Genomic DNA, 11,540 nt, shown 5'->3' with positions numbered 1-11,540 from the left:
GTTTAAAGGGTGTCGAGAAGGGATCTTCGAAGGGTCTTCGGGAGCTGAGCGATTGCATTACTTCGCATCTGCGAGCAATTCGAACCCTGGCCAATACGCAACAAATTTTGGATGGACTTTTAATTCACATCGTCACTGGGAAACTGGATCAGAGGACGCGGGAAAAATGGGAAGAGGATTTGTCAATCACTGAGCTGTCTACCTGGGATGCTATGGAATCGTTTTTGGAAAAGAGGTGCAGGATGATGGAAAACTTGGATCAAGCCTTGGTAACTCAAACACCAGGCCAGCAGGTGGAAAAAAACTTGCACAAATATAACCAAAATACACTTATTGCTTCTGCTACTAACTCAAATCATTTGACATGCTTATTTTGCGATGCACGGGATCATTATTTGCCAAAGTGTTCTCGATTTTTAAATTTGAGTCCGAATCTTCGATATAGAGAAGCAAAGAAGTTGCACCTATGCCTCAACTGTTTGCGCAAGGGGCATAGTTTGCAGCAATGCAAGTCGACTCACTGCAAGTATTGTCGCATGAAGCACCATTCATTATTACACATGAACCATGACCCATCCGCAACATCAACCTCATTTTTATCTCCATCATGCGATCCATCCTCGAGCTCTCAGCCATTACTATCTACTTCATCAGCATTAGTATCATGTTCGCATACATCATCGCATCCTGATCATCATATACCAAGCCCTCCACCCAAAACCTTAAATATTTTGCCGATCGACTACGTGTTGCTTCCAACTGCTATTATCTACGTTAGAAATAGAATTGGAGCATTCATGCCTTGCCGAGCAATTTTAGATTCGGCCTCCCAGCTAAACTTCATAACCTCTCGCTTAGCTAGCCAACTAAACTTGAATCATAGAAGATCGCAAACGTCGATTTCTGGGATAGGAGAATCTTCCATGATCTCTGATAAGACTGTCGATATTCTTGTGCAATCACGGGATGCAAGCTATCGTGCGGCATTCACAGCGGTTGTGACTCACAGTATTACTGATTATCAACCCCATTTCAATATAAATGCAACATCGTGGAGGATACCGCAAAACATTTCACTCGCTGACCCTAATTTCAATCAATCACAACGAATTGACCTTTTACTCGGCGCTGGGTTGTTTTTCGAAATAATTTCTATGGGACAAATTCCTTTGGATAGGGCTTTGCCAACTCTTCAGAACACGAAGCTTGGTTGGATAGTCTCTGGAGGGTTATCATCGAACATGCCAACTCATAAATCGGTTTTGCAAGCCAGCATGAAGGACCCAGCTGATCATTCCGATGACACACTTTCCGCCATTGTAAAGCGATTTTGGGAAATTGAGGACTTCACTTCATCTAAGCCATCTTTATTGCCGGAAGACTTGCGATGTGAGCAACTTTTTAATGAAAATTGCATTAGACTTGGAAACGGCCAATACTCTGTTCGTCTCTTGTCCACTTCCGGATTCGAATCTTTAGGTGATTCTTATTGCTTGGCTCGTCGTCGTTTCAAGAGTTTGGAAGCTAAATTAGATAGAAACCCAGCCCTGAAAGCACAGTACTCAGCATTTTTGAGGGAGTATATCGATCTAGGTCACATGTCTCTTGTAACTAAGGAACCGCCAGAAACACAATTCTTTTTGCCCCACCATTGCGTACATAAGCAGGAGAGCACGAGTACGAAGCTTCGGTTCGTTTTTGATGGATCTGCTAAAACAACTTCTGGTAGCTCTCTGAACGACTTACTTCTGGCAGGACCAACAATTCAACAAAAAATCTTCAATATACTGCTTCGCTTTCGATTTTTTAAAGTTGCCCTTTGTGGAGATATCTGCAAGATGTACCGTTGCGTGCGTGTTTCGTACCCGGATGATTTCTTGCAGTGCATCGTTTGGAGAGAAAGCTCCACGGAAGAGTTGAGTGTTTTTAAATTGAACACGGTGACTTATGGAACCAAGCCAGCTGCCTTCTTGGCTATAAGAGCCATGCATCAACTCGCTTACGATGAGGAGGAATCATTTCCTATTGGAGCAAAAATTGTTCGTAGAGATTTCTATGTGGATGATTTAATATCTGGTGGGCACTCAGTTGAGGAGGTGAGAGAAATTCGTCGTCAGGTGAAGGAACTACTGTCGCGAGGCCACTTTCCAATTCGGAAATGGTGTTCGAATGAGTCAGCAGCCCTGAAGGGAGAGTCTGAATGCGACAAGGAGCAGTTAATCAAATTTCACGATGGATCGGATGTCGCCAAGGCATTGGGACTAGTCTGGGATCCATCTTCTGATCAGCTCCTATTTCATTTTTCTCAACTGCCAACCAATCAACGACCCACTAAGCGGGTTGCATTGTCGACGATTGCCAAGTTCTATGATCCACTCGGTTTAATAACTCCTATTATCACAAAATCTAAGATTTTTCTGCAATCTCTATGGAGTGCGAACGTGGATTGGGATAATGCACTGCCAGAGCCCATTCTTTCGTCATGGGGGGAGTTGACCTCACAGTTATCGGTCGTACAGAACTTAAAATTCCCACGATTCGTATTGCAACCAAGGGCTTCCGTTGAGTTGCATGGATTCTGCGATGCTAGCATGTCAGCTTATGGAGCGTGTCTATACTTGCGATCGGAGACCAATGGAGAATCGAAAGTCCATCTGCTCTGTGCCAAGTCAAGGGTAGCTCCATTGAAGGCCTTAACAATTCCAAGATTAGAACTTTCCGCAGCGCTTTTATTGGCTGAGCTAATCGTAAACGCCAAGGAAGCCATAGATTTCGATTGCACCTTTCATTGCTGGTCGGACTCGTCCATTGTGTTGGCGTGGATTCGGCAACCTCCGAGGGAGTTTAACGTTTTCGTATCAAACAGAATCGCGAAAATTCAGGAGATGACGAAAGGCATGTCTTGGCATCACGTTCCTACAAACTTGAACCCGGCAGACGTCGTATCGCGAGGATGTACCCCAAGAGAATTGTTGGAACATTCCCTTTGGGCTAATGGGCCTCCATTCCTTCTGCAAAGCTCGTCAAATTGGCCGACCCTGCTAGACTCAGTAAAGGATCTTCCAGAGCGCCGTTCTGTGGCTCTAATTGGGGCCGTTTGCATAGACAGTTCATCAAACTGCAAATTCCTCAACTCTTTCGATAAGTTGCAGCGCGTATTTGCATACATTTATCGATTCATTTCAAATTGCAGAGCCAAATCTGCGCCGTTAAAAGGTCGACTTTCGGTGGAGGAGATCAACTCTGGAACTGTACTTCTTCTGAGGAGCATCCAACACGTTAATTTGGCGAAGGAGTATGGATCTCTTAGCCAGGGCAAGCCGTTTTCATTGAAAAGCAAGCTGGTTTCGCTTAGGCCTATACTCGGCTACGATGGGTTACTTCGCGTGGGTGGAAGGCTTCAGAACGCAAACTTGGACTACGATACGAGGCATCCGATACTGCTGCCCAAGGATCATCCAGTCACCAAGGCGATCAACGTTTATTATCATGAGAAATATTTGCATAGAGGATCGCAGGCGCTGCTTGCCGCATTACGGCAAAGGTACTGGCCGGTTGGAGGCCGCAAGTTCGTCGCCAGCGTTATCAACACATGCGTCCGATGTTTCCGAATGAAGCCTGTTACTTGGGAGCACGTCATGGGTAGCCTTCCAGCAAATAGAGTGCAGCCTAATCCAGCTTTTCATACCACAGGAGTGAACTATTGTGGGCCATTCTATCATAAGGCAGAGGCCAGAAATAAGGCACCCCACAAGTGCTTTATCGCCGTCTTTGTCTGTTTTTCCACGAAGGCTGCTCATTTGGAAGTGGTCCAGGATCTCACGACGGATTCTTTCATCGCAGCGCTGAGGAGATTCATCAGCCTTAGAGGCAGTCCGCGTACCATTTGGAGCGACAATGCTACAAACTTTGTCGGTGCAAAGAGAGAGCTTGCCGAGCTGAAAGAGCTCTTTTTGAGCGAGCAGCACACAGCATCGATATCTTCCGTCTGTTTAGCTGATGGGATCGATTGGAAGTTCATCCCTCCGCGTGCCCCGCACTTCGGTGGTTTATGGGAGGCCGCTGTGAAGTCAGCTAAATTTCACTTCTACAGAGTCGTCGGTGCATCCATCTTAGCCATCGATGAATTAAGAACTCTTGCATATGAGATTTCTGCCATCCTTAACTCCCGTCCACTCTGTCCAATTTCAGAAAATGCTGAAAGCCTTGAGGTGCTAACACCGGCGCATTTCCTGAAGGGTTCCAGCTACACTAAGTTTCCTGAGCCTGGCATTACTCATCTCCGCGAAGACCGCCTCAGCAGATGGCAGCGGGTTACCCAGATGCAGCAACATTTCTGGAAAAGGTGGAGCAGAGAGTATTTGTCCCCACTTCAAGAGAGGAGCAAGTGGCGCGTCGAAACGTCTAACATCAAGGTTGGACGCATAGTTTTGCTGAAGGAGGACAACGTTCCACCCTTGAGATGGCAGCTTGGGTGCATCCAGGAAGTCATACCCGGCGGGGACGGAGTCATCAGAGTAGCTATGGTCCGTACAGCTACGGGTCTGATCAAGAGAGCCGTCGCCAAGCTAGCCGTTCTGCCCATCGATTCCGAGATAGTTGGAACCTTACCTCTTCCAACGGGGGGAGTATGTTCGGAGCAGATCGCCAGCGCCTAGTCATGCGCGCATAGGTGTACGACGGCACCTGCAGCGCTCTCTGCTTATCTTTCGCCTTCTTTCTTATACCACTAAAGCTGTCGCTTATCTATTCAGCAACTACTTTGTAAGCCTGCATATGTCTATATGAAGATCTTGGAGCCAAGCTTTTTATACATTCACAGTCCGTCTGCCGCTCCGAATAAACGCAATACATTTTAATATAACCTATTCGTGCGTTATTAATTATAAATATAAGGGTGGCATATTTGTTGTCTTCCCCATGAACAGTACTCTAGGGGTGAAGTAGGAAATGAAAGATAAACTGCTAGTAGTGGTGTTTCCATAAATTGCCATTGGCAAAATAAGCAATCTTAGTTTGATTTTTAAGTAAGTGTATCCTGTTTTTAAAGAAAGAGAACACGTTTGGCATCTCAAAATATTTCTTTAAATTAAACTCAAGTCATTTAATAATACCAGAGGACTTTTTGAACCTAAAGTCATAGGATTTGTATGCCTTATTGTCGATATTGTGTCATCAATTGTGAAAGTGTGGGTAATCGGATCCGTAATATTATGCATAATATGTTTTTGAATCTTAAATGCATTTATCCGAGGAATGGATAAGTCCGAGCTAATATTCAAAGTTAATTTTAATGAATGGTCCGGTAGCTGATCGTTCTGTTTGGTTGTATCGTGACTTCTTCTAAATCTAGACTTACATCATTATCAAAACTTATTGCAGAGTTATGGCTTCCTTCGATGTAAGTGGATGAAGAAATCGTATGGTTACTTATATGTTCAGAAAAGGGTTGAAAATTGTTAAAAATATGAGAACACTCGCTTTGCCCACATGGTAATTTTATGTACGTTTCAATTAAATGTAAAGTAGTAGCTAAACTCACTAGCTAAAAGTGGCAAATCATTTTAAGTCAGTTAGTAATTCAGAAATCGCTCTGATTTGTAAATCCGTCTTTAAATTGGTGTCATAAAAGTATTTTGTTATAAAAGTCCAAACTAGTTGGTATTCGTTAGGGTACTCCAAGTTCAGAACCATATAAATTTTAAAACATATTCCAACGCACTGAAGGATAGTTGGTAACTCATAGTAAAATCCTGATAAGAAGTTATAAAACTCCTTTAAATTATAAATACTTTTACAAATTGCGCATATTATGGGCTGAAGCGTTGTCTTTTCATTGAAGCAGCTCTCAACCTCTTCCTTGATCTGCGCTTGTAATTCGCCTGTTGTAGACTTCCAATGTATAAATGTACTCCTTTAGTTTTCGATGGTTAAATTCAATAGCAATTCTTCAGCAGTCCGAGCATCAGAAACAGGGTCAATGAGTTTTTGGCATCTGAAAAAATATGTACCCATAAATATAGACGTATTTAAGTAGATAAAACAATTGTGTTTCTTACCGTTAAATTGAACATCATAAGTTTTTAACCAAACTAAGCTCTTTTATGTTTGACTTAAAATTGGGCAAAACTATATCTTTAAAATGTTCCCATTTTTCGGTGAAGCTGTTCTCTACGACTGGATAAAGTTTGGCATAGTCAACTTCAATCTAAGTAAAATAAAGGAGAACGCTATCCTCGAGTACCTCGACTATCAGATACCCTTTACTCAGCTTAAGGGACCAAAGCGAAATGGAGATATGCAAGCAGCAATGCGAGATTTAAATGCGCCAGCTACCGATGGAACACAGATTTAAGCGTTGTGGGCGTTAGGCTAGGCGTGTCAAATTTTTTTTTGGATCAATCGATAGGTATTGAAGAGACCAATACATTTCAGTTAAAAATTTTTATCTAGCATGAAAATTGTGGGCGCCACAGGCTTGGGCGGTTTGTGGGCGTTTTAGTGGGCGTGGCATATTCGCGTGACAAAATTGCGCTGCGTACAAAGCTACGGAAGTTGGCTGTGTATGGGTGTCAGCTAGTGGTGTCTCTGCTGTACTCAGTGTTTAACTGTTAGGTATATGCGAATTAACATCATAAATGACTTTACTTTGATTTCTTTCTACTTTCATTTACGACTGGCTCCCACATACTCTGGTGCCGGGTTGGATTCTCTTACAGTAGGGATGTCGAAAATATATCAAAATATCTATATACCGATGATATTAAAAAAAAAACAAGGAAGAACGCTATAGTCGAGTACCTCGACTATCAGATACCCGCTACTCAGCTAAAGGGACCAAAGGGAAATGGAGATATGCAAGCAGCAAAGCGTGATTGAAATGCGCCACCTACCGGCGGTAGACAGATTTAAGCGTTATATGCGTTAGCGTGGGCGTGGCTTTTTTGGATCAATCGATAGGTATTGACGAGACCAATACATTTCTGTTAAAATTTTTTATCTAGCATGAAAATTGTGGGCGCCACAGGTTTGGGCGGCTTGTGGGCGTTCGAGTGGGCGTGGCATATTCTCTATCTTTAATAATTTCCGAGGTATCCACGTTCATATTTACGATTTTTTGAAGTTTGTGGGCGGTTTGTGGGCGTTGGAGTGGGCGTGGTACTTTTCTGAAACAAACTTGCGCTGAGTAAGAAGCCCAGGAATCTGCACTCCAAATCTCAATATCCTAGCTCTTAAAGTTTCCGAGATCTCAGCGTTCATCCGGACGGACTGACCGACGAGCAGACGGACAGACGGACATGGCTAGATCGACTCGGATAGGGACCCTGATCAAGAATATATATACTTTATGGGGTACGGAAGCGCTTCCTTCTGCCTGTTACATACTTTCCGACGAATCTAGTATACCCTTTTACTCTACAAGTAACGGGTATAATTATAATTATAGCGAAATTTTTTTGTCTGAAATATGCAATATCGATATTATTTGTAAATGATATTTTGGTCCTTTCTAATGGTTGTTCACTTATATACTATTAGTTTGAAAGTACTTAAATGATAGCTTAGTTTCTTTATATATTTTAATGCAATAATCACGAATCTGGCCAGGAAAACGGTCTCCAAGAGAAGGATTTCGAAAATTTCTTCTTGAGAGTCGAAAAATTGTGTTTTCCCCTATAAATTTAAAAAAAAACCCGAAAACACAATTTTCGATTCTCAAAAGGAAATTTTTTTTAATTTTTTTTTTTTTGGAGACCTGGCCAAATTCGTGATTAATGGATCAAAATATGTAAAGGATCAAAGATTTAATTTTACAATTCTTGTAATTAATTAAAAATGTGAAAATGATTTCATAAAATTGTTCGATTTCTTGAATTTCTTCTTATCTTGTTTGTTAAAGCAAGATATAAGGGTACAGTGCGCTGTGAATTTTAAATGAGCAGCCTGTGATGTCCTCACCCATTAAAATTTAAATATTTTCAAAAAAATTCAAATATCATCGATATATCGATATTTTAAATTGGTATTTTCAAATATCATTATAATATTTTTTCAAAATCCAAATATCATCGGTACGATTTTTAGAAAATTCGACAACCCTATCTTACAGCAACCACATCTGACATAAATAAATGTTAGATCGAGCTGCAGGATCCCGTTGAACTACCTCATCAAAAGCAGGACTGTTACACCAAATATAATATAAACTACAAGATGAGTAACCGCCATACAACGGAATGCACGGAAAAATTTTTGGAGTGGATTTTCGATGTGGATTTTTGATCTTCCTAGTGTGCGTTGTCCGTGTAAAGCTCTTTGGTTGTGTTAGTGTATAATTTCGTGTTGTCTGCTGCAAAAAAAAGCTCAATGCCGCATTTGACTAACATACTGTAGCATTGGCATGTAGGCTAGGGGTCTAGTCTATCAACTGCGGGACTTACCGGACGGATTTTAACTCCGACTGGGAACAACTTTTTATACCCGTTACTCGTAGAGTAAAAGGGTATACTAGATTCGTCGGAAAGTATGTAACGCAGAAGGAAGCGTTTTCAACCCCATAAGGTATATATTCTTGATCAGGATCCCTAGCCGAATCGATCTAGCCATGTCCGTCTGTCCGTCTGTCTGTCTATAGGAGCTAGGCTATTGAGATTTGGCATGCAGATTCCTGAGCTTCATACGCAGCGCCACTTTGTTTCAGCTATGTGCCACGCCCACTCTAACGCCCACAAGCCGCAAAAGCTGTGTGTGAACGCTATAGTCAAGTACCTCGACTATCAGATACCCTTTACTCAGCTAAAGGGACCAAAGGGAAATGGAGATAAGCAAGCAGAAAAGCGAGATTGAAATACGGCACCTACCGGCGGTAGACAGATTTCAGCGTTATGGGCGTTAGAGTGGGCGTGGCAAACTTTTTTTTGGGTCAATCAATAGGTATTGATGAGAACAATACATTTCAGTTAAAATTTTTATTCTAGCATCAAAACTGTAGGAGCCACAGTTTTGGGCGGTTTGTGGGCGTAAAAGTGGGCGTGGCACTCTATTGAAACAAACTTGCGCTGCGTAAGAAGCTAAGGAATCCGCACGCCAAATCTCAATAGCCTAGCTCTCATAGTTTCCAAGATCTCAGCGTTCATCCGGACAGACGGACAGACGGACAGACAGACAGACGGACATGGCTAGATCGACTCGAATAGTGATCCTGATCAAGAATATATATACTTTATGGGGTCGGAAACGCTTCCTTCTGCCTGCTACATACTTTCCGACGAATCTAGTATACCCTTTTACTCTACGAGTAACGGGTACAAATATAACCAAAAGAGTGCTTAAGAATGGGGAACTCCTGTAATATTTCGACTAGATTAGCAGACCCTTTCAAGATGCTCATACGGCAGTCAAAGATTTTATTTCATTTCTCGATGACTTCTTCTTCAGGGCAAACGTTAAATTGCAACCAATAAAGAAGCACTTGTATCTCATCATCTAAGAATATATAAGGTTAAATAGAATTCTTCATGAGTCAGTTAGTTACCCGGATTTATGATCGAATTTGGATAAAAATTTTCCTTGTGTTCCAGTTTTTTTTTTTTTAATATTTTGTCCTTACTGAACTTTGACTGCAAATAGTAATTACTGCTATATAGCAGTCCACCTGTTTTCTTTCCATGGATTTTCATAAAATACGTTTCCTTAAAAATATTTAAAATTAGTTTTTAAAGTGTATACCATTTAGTACTTTCTCACCTTGATTTCCTTGTCGAAAAGTAAAACTAGTTCCTCTGCTAAATCGGAGAATAAGTTCTGTTTCGGTGGAATTGTATTTAGGACTAAGTATTTACAAACAATGGTGCTTAAAATCCTTCTATATTTTTGGTTTAGTCCCTTATTTTCCTTGTAAAAGCTATAAACCACTTTCGACTTTTGCATTCAGCTAAGATGTGCGTAATACTAATCTAATAATGTATAAAAAACAATTAGGTTAGGTAGGTTAGGTAGGAGTGGTTGGAGATTAGAAACTAATCCACATACTTAGGCCACATTGGGCCCCTTGTGACACCACATGATCTCTGATTAGATTTTTTCCCTAGCTCAGGGGTTATTTACTTTCGCGAAGTATTCTGTTTTTCTTGGGAAACATGCGAGTTTGTGGATGCTTACGCCCTGAATGGCCGCAAGATTCGGAAGTGTGTAGCTACCTAGGGTTTGAAAGCGCTTTAGGTTATGTGCTGGGCAGAAGCACAGGAGGTGTTCGGTGCTCTCCTCTTCGTCTATCTGTTTGCAGCTGCGGCAGAAGTCGTGGTTACTGAGTCCCAGCCTGAGCCAATGAGTCCCTATAAGGCAGTGGCCCGTGGGGGCATTTAGGAGAGTGGAGATGTCCTCCCTGCTACATTGTAGGAGAGATTTTGTTCTTTTCGAGTTGTAGTTTGGCCATGTGAGCCTAGAATTGTGGCATGTTGAGATTGAGTTCCAACGGTTGTTGGAAAGTGTGTACAGTCTCTGCCTGAGATGAAGCTTGCAGGTAGCCATGGGCATACCCACCGTGTCCTTATCGCGAAGGATGTCGGCGGTTGTCCCCTGTCTTGCCAGCTCGTCTGCTATGCAGTTGCCCTCAATATTGCGGTGTCCAGGCACCCAGATGAGGTTGATTCTCAGATCAGTGGCCATCTCGTTAAGAGATTTGCGGCAATCAGAGATTGTTTTTGAGTTCGTTGTGTAGAAGTCGAGGGCCCTGAGGGCTGCTTGACTATCCGAGAAGATGAAAATATCTATGTCATGATGTACTGACGTGACCAGGTGGGTCATGCCTTCTTGAGTTGCCATGACTTCCGTCTGGTAGGCGGAATGAGACTTTTATGTCTAGTTCGGGGGAGAAGACTCCCCCACCTGTTTGGGAGTTAAGCTTGGAGCCATCTGTGTATATGTTGACAGCGTTTTCAAAATGGTGTGGGAGGTTGTCCCAGTCTGTACGGGTGGGTATGAAGATCTTATATCTTCTTTCGAAGTTGACTATGGGTGGAACGTAGTCTGTACTGCGTGGTAAGGATGTATGTTTTGATAGGATATTGAAGTGACCCGTAGAGCCTGTTGTCCATGCCGCTGCTTCCCGGAGCCTCAGCGCTGTTGCAGATGCCCAGCTTTTGGCAAGTAGGTCCAGGGGTTTGAGGTCGAGAATTGTGTTTAGTGCTTCAGTGGCGGTGGTGCGAAGCGCCCCACTGATGCAGAGTTCTGCGCTTCCTTGGATCTTGTGAAGGATCCGGAGGTTGCAATTCTTGTCTAGGGAAGGCCACCATACAATGTTTCCGTAGAGGAGAATGGGCCTGACTATTGCAGTGTATAGCCAGTGAACTATCATGGGGCAGAAAACCCACTTCCCCCCTATGGCTTTTTTACAAGCGAAGAGGGCTATGGCCGCTTTGCGTGTGCGATCTTGGATGTTGTCTGTCCAGAGAAGCTTTTTGTCAAGGATGACACCTAGGTACTTTGATTGGTTGCTAAGGGTTGGGCGCGTTTGGTGTAGTTTTGGGAGAATTAGATTT

The 11,540-nt window shown here is 42.6% G+C and overlaps 1 protein-coding gene across 1 annotated transcript; it reads left to right on the top strand.

Annotated features, from left to right (window-relative positions):
- Positions 1 to 214: 214 nt before the first annotated feature.
- LOC119559159 lies at positions 215 to 4,734 on the top strand. The gene is made up of 2 exons (XM_037872227.1): positions 215 to 269; positions 4,192 to 4,734. The coding sequence occupies exon 2, from the start codon at positions 4,323 to 4,325 to the stop codon at positions 4,656 to 4,658; it is 336 nt and encodes a 111-aa protein (XP_037728155.1). The 5' UTR covers positions 215 to 269; positions 4,192 to 4,322; the 3' UTR covers positions 4,659 to 4,734.
- Positions 4,735 to 11,540: the final 6,806 nt, after the last annotated feature.

The sequence above is a fragment of the Drosophila subpulchrella genome, unplaced genomic scaffold, assembly GCF_014743375.2.
Source record: "Drosophila subpulchrella strain 33 F10 #4 breed RU33 unplaced genomic scaffold, RU_Dsub_v1.1 Primary Assembly Seq18, whole genome shotgun sequence".
Lineage (NCBI taxonomy): Eukaryota > Metazoa > Arthropoda > Insecta > Diptera > Drosophilidae > Drosophila > Drosophila subpulchrella.
The sequence above is the reverse complement of the archived record's forward strand: the minus strand, read 5'-3'. Positions and strand labels throughout refer to the sequence as shown.

What these genes read in the sequence shown, in the direction of transcription:
- LOC119559159 (XM_037872227.1), top strand. Translation starts at nt 4,323, where the DNA reads ATGCAGCAACATTTCTGGAAAAGGTGGAGCAGAGAGTATTTGTCCCCA.